Source organism: Galeopterus variegatus, unplaced genomic scaffold, assembly GCF_000696425.1.
Source record: "Galeopterus variegatus unplaced genomic scaffold, G_variegatus-3.0.2 Scaffold15472, whole genome shotgun sequence".
Classification (NCBI taxonomy): domain Eukaryota; kingdom Metazoa; phylum Chordata; class Mammalia; order Dermoptera; family Cynocephalidae; genus Galeopterus; species Galeopterus variegatus.
The window spans coordinates 10810-15661 of NW_007741583.1; the positions used below are offsets into that span (position 1 = coordinate 10810).

Sequence of the window (4852 nt, forward strand, 5' to 3'; positions counted from 1 at the left end):
CTTTGGGAATACCCAACTGGTGCCTGTACAGCCATGTACGTCTCTGCCAAGGATCAGGGAGTGAGAGAATAAGTGACTGGCTTCTTACCATCTCTTTACTTGTTAAGTGGCAAAAGCCTTGAAAGTAAGTATCTCTTATTAAAAAATTCCACCCTCCTCCCCCATTTTACCCCATAATACTTATTTTTCATAGCAATGCAGGCAGGTATGGAGATCCCCATTCTATAACATAACGGGAATAAAAATATTTATGTTTTTGGATTTTGCATGAATTAAATATACAATGCAAATTATGTATACATGCATAGTATTCTACCTCTACGATAAGACTTGCTGTTTTTTTTAACTTTGCATTTTATCAATCATTTTTCATGTCATTAAAAACTATTTAAAATGATCATTTTAGTATCTGCATATTCTACCATTACAAATATGCCGTAATTTTGACCGTTTCCCTCTTATTCAATGCTATTTCTAAGTTTTATTATTATCAATAATACTGCAATGCAGCAGTGGGAATTGTTAAAAGTAATTTTCTGTGCACATCTTTAATCAGTTCTGCAAATAGATTCAAAGCATTAAATTCAGTTACCTAATAGATCTTTCTAAGGCTGAGGAGTCATAGTTACAAGAAGGTTGTAATCAAGAGCAACAAGTTACTAAACCATAGGCAGTACTGAAGATTATAATTAACAAGATCACGAAACTAATTATACAAAAAATTGCTAACAGAGTATAAAAACTACATTTTCCATGTAAAATGTACATATAAAATACATACACTTGTGAGTTAACAAGCTTAGATAAGCATATATTTCACCACTACAGTATTAAACTCAGAGAAGAGTACTTTATAATTTTAGAATTACTTCTGAAAATCCAAATAATTGGAGTATTGATTGAAGAGCCTGCCAGAAAAAAGTATTTGAAGTTGACAGAGCGATATGCCTAATTAAATAATGCGTTGACCTCTTTCACAGTGACTGAGTGTCAAGCTCTCAATTGTAAATGTCTAATTAAAAGTATCAGAGAGTTTCTTATAAATGTTAGCGTTTCTGTATGATCCCTGAAATAAACTGTGAGGTTTATGCATCTATATTATACACTCTCTGAACATTTCGTAAATTATACAAAAGAAGTCCTAATTTTGGCTAATGAAATTAACTATCTTACTTCTTCTAATGTCTATTTATAGGAGAAAGATAAAACTAAATTTTATATCATGTAATGGAGAGTAATTTTTAGTTTTTTCCTCCAGTCCCAAATAAAGTGGGGACATGGGTGAGGAGAACTGCAGCTCTGTGACAGAGTTCATTCTCCTTGGATTATCTGATGACCCTGAGCTGACAGTCTTCCTCTTCCTGCTGTTCCTTCTCATCTATGTAGTCATGGTTTTGGCCAACCTGGGCATGGTTGCACTGATTCGAGTCAGCTCTCGACTCCACACCCCCATGTACTTTTTCCTCAGCCACTTGTCCTTTGTGGATTTCTGCTACTCCTCAACCATTGTGCCAAAGATGCTGGCTAATATGTCAAACAAGAACAAAACAATCTCCTTCCTGGGGTGCATGGTGCAATTCTACTTGTTTTGCACATGTGCAGTCACTGAGGTCTTCCTGCTGGCTGTGATGGCCTATGACCGCTTTGTGGCCATCTGTAACCCACTGCTCTACATGGTCTCCATGTCCCAGAAGGTCTGTGGAGAGCTGTTGTCTTGCTGCTACCTATGTGGAGTGGTGTGTTCTCTGATTCACTTGTGCTTGGCTCTTGAGATCCCATCCTATAGATCAAATGTGATTAACCACTTCTTCTGTGACCTCCCCCCTCTCTTAAGTCTTGCTTGCTCTGATGTTACTATGAATGAGGTCCTTCTTTTCATTCTGGCCACTTTCGGTGAGATCTTGACCATTGTGATCATCCTCACCTCCTACTTGTTTATTCTCATCACCATCCTGAGGATGAGCTCTGCAGAGGGAAGATGCAAAGCTTTTTCCACCTGTGCCTCCCACCTCACAGCCATCATTGTCTTCCATGGAACAATCATTTTCATTTATTGCCAACCCAGCTCAGGCAATGGTGGGGATACTGACAAAGTGGCCACAGTGTTCTACACTGTAGTGATTCCCATGCTGAACCCCCTGATCTATAGCCTGAGGAACAGGGATGTGAAAGATGCTCTCACAAATGTGGTTGGATCCAAAATATATAATTAGAGAAGATGCGGTTAAATAGACTCAGAATTCAGAAGTGGAGGCTTGGGGAGGGGTTATGAGGTGAGCTGTAGCATTTGAATGGACAGAAGAGATGGAGCCAGGTAGTAACGAGTAACTTTTTTTGATTCTTTTATCTTTGTGTATCTTAAATTTAAATTGAGTATGATTGACTATATATCAAAATGGGCAGCCTGCTTCTTTGTTTTTCTTCAATCTGTAATGTTTTAAATGGTATGGGTAGTGGCACTATTAAGACACACATCTTTATTCAGTTGTAGAATCTTCACAAGTAAAATGAAGAATCATACAGTCACACTCTAGTTTGGTAATCATCATGGAAACTACAATTTCTTTCAAAATTGTTTTTATGTTATTTTATAATGAGGATAATACCATTTCAAACTGGGTGTGCACAGAATAGGAATTCCTCATATGTATATGTATTTTTTAATCTTTCTGTTTATTGTTTATATTTTTAAAATATTTTTGTTGCTGTCGTTACTTCAGTGTCCAATACTATGGAACTTTGGGTACTATGTCATCCGATGCATAAAAAAAAGAGTAATTATTTCACAGGCATCTTAGGAAAATTGAATTACAAAGTTGAGGGCATGTACATGGAGCCCAGAATAATTCCTGGAACATAATTAGTGTTTCACAATTAGTGTTTCTCTCTCTCTCTCTCTCCATATACATGAAAAATCATTTAAAAAGTATCGTCATGAGTAGTAAGATTTCCGAGTTAAGCTTCTTCTCTCACTTTATCCCTGCTCCTCATCTTCATTCTACCTCTACAATCAATTGTGGGTGAAATGCTTACTTTCAGTGAAAAGTGGACTTCTAGGTCCTGTTCATGTTATTTACATGTGCCTTTGGTCTTTCTGAAATTCCCACTTTTTCACCCTTGACCCACATCTCTTCATTCATTGCTTGTTCCTATGTACTATTAACACTTTCTTTGTAAGTCCTTTATGATTTATGTCAATTTCAACATTGCCTTCACTTGTTTAAATGAAGTTTCTCTTTTTGTGTCCATAATAATGTTAGAAGAGTAGTAGGCTTGAGATCACGAAAACCAGGATGGGTGTTACAGCCGAGGTTCTTTAATTTGTCAAGAAAATTGACTTCTTCAATCATCAGTTTCCTCCGTTTTAACATTGGCTAATACTGCTAACCTCATAGCATTTTACTAAGGTTAAATTTTGGCAACATATGAGTACTCACTGACAACTAGAAAGAGCTCAGTTAATGTATGTGTAAATAAAGTCACTGGAGGAAGTGGATTTTAACATTTTTTTCCTCTTTATCACTAGCATATGCTGTTTTGTTTTTCTTTTTATTAAGTGGATAGATGAATAAATACTGCTGGATTAATGATATACATATTGTCATTTATATATAAATTTATAGCACTTCCATTGTTTTCAGGAATTGTGAATTGATTGGGTCATAGACATGTAGATCTTGATCTTTACTTCTATATTTTATGTCTTGGGTCTAATAAAATAATATACTCAAAGCAAATAAATCATCAAGAATTTTTTTATGATATATACATGTGGGATACAATGTTGACGTTCAGTAATTTTGTACAATGTGTGGTGTTTAAATCAGTATGGTAAGCTTGTTCATCATTACAATACACAATCATTCTTTTTGTCCATTGACCCATTCCTCATTAGCCCACCTCCTAAAGAAACATATTTCCTATAATAGTATATTTCGGATATAATATAGCTGAAGAAGACATTCTAATGCTGACTCCTATAAAAGGATAAATTATTTTTGTCCCACCTGAAAATTAGGGACAAAAGAGAAAAAAATTGAAGAGGAATTTGTAAAATAGAAACATCTAATTTTTTTTTTTCTGTCTTTGTCGTGACCAGTAAGGGGATCAGAACCCTTGGTGGGGTGTCGCCCGCACCGCGCTCAGCCAGTGAGTGTCCTATATAGGACCCGAAACCATGGCGGGAGAGTTGCTGTGCTTCCAGCGCTGCACTCTCCTGAGTGTGCCACGGGGCCGGCCTGAAACATCTAATTTCTAAAGATATTTTCAATTATTTTCTGTGAGGTTTCTTTTTTTTTTTTTTTCCTTTTTTTTAAATGAATGAATGAATGTTTAGAAAGTAATTCTAAGCTCCCATTCCCAAATAATACAGCAATGTCACAACATTATTTGTTGGGAATTTTTCCTTCCCTCCTGGAATGTAATATTTCATTAGCATACATATATTTCTAAATAAACTATGTTCTTAGCATTAATCTTTCAACGAGGCCCTGAAAGACATCTGTAGTTCCCATCCCAACTTTTGACAAAGAGTCTGGTTACACTGTTTATAATGCAATTTAACAGTAAAAACACAGATTTTTATCTGACAGACCCATTGGTGCTATGCAAGACAGCACCATGTCTTACTTCTCTTCTATCTTTCGTTGCCACAGTAATACATGGACAGAACTATACTGTACCTCTAGTTGCATATAGTAATTCTCAGTGCAGAGAGGGCTTACTTTAATTAAAAGAAGATTAAATATCACTTTAATGGCAAAAAATTGCAGAGTTTGTTATAAATATTTGGCATCAGTTCATCTTATTTAATAGTCCCACTCCAAGAAATAAATTAACTCAACCATATGAG

General features: G+C 35.7%; 1 protein-coding gene across 1 annotated transcript; it reads left to right on the forward strand.

The window, feature by feature from the left end:
* Positions 1-1277: 1277 nt before the first annotated feature.
* On the forward strand, positions 1278-2213 carry LOC103582270 (olfactory receptor 5L1-like). The gene has a single exon (XM_008563914.1). It carries the CDS (start codon positions 1278-1280, stop codon positions 2211-2213), a length of 936 nt encoding a protein of 311 aa, XP_008562136.1.
* The last annotated feature ends 2639 nt before the right edge of the window (positions 2214-4852 follow it).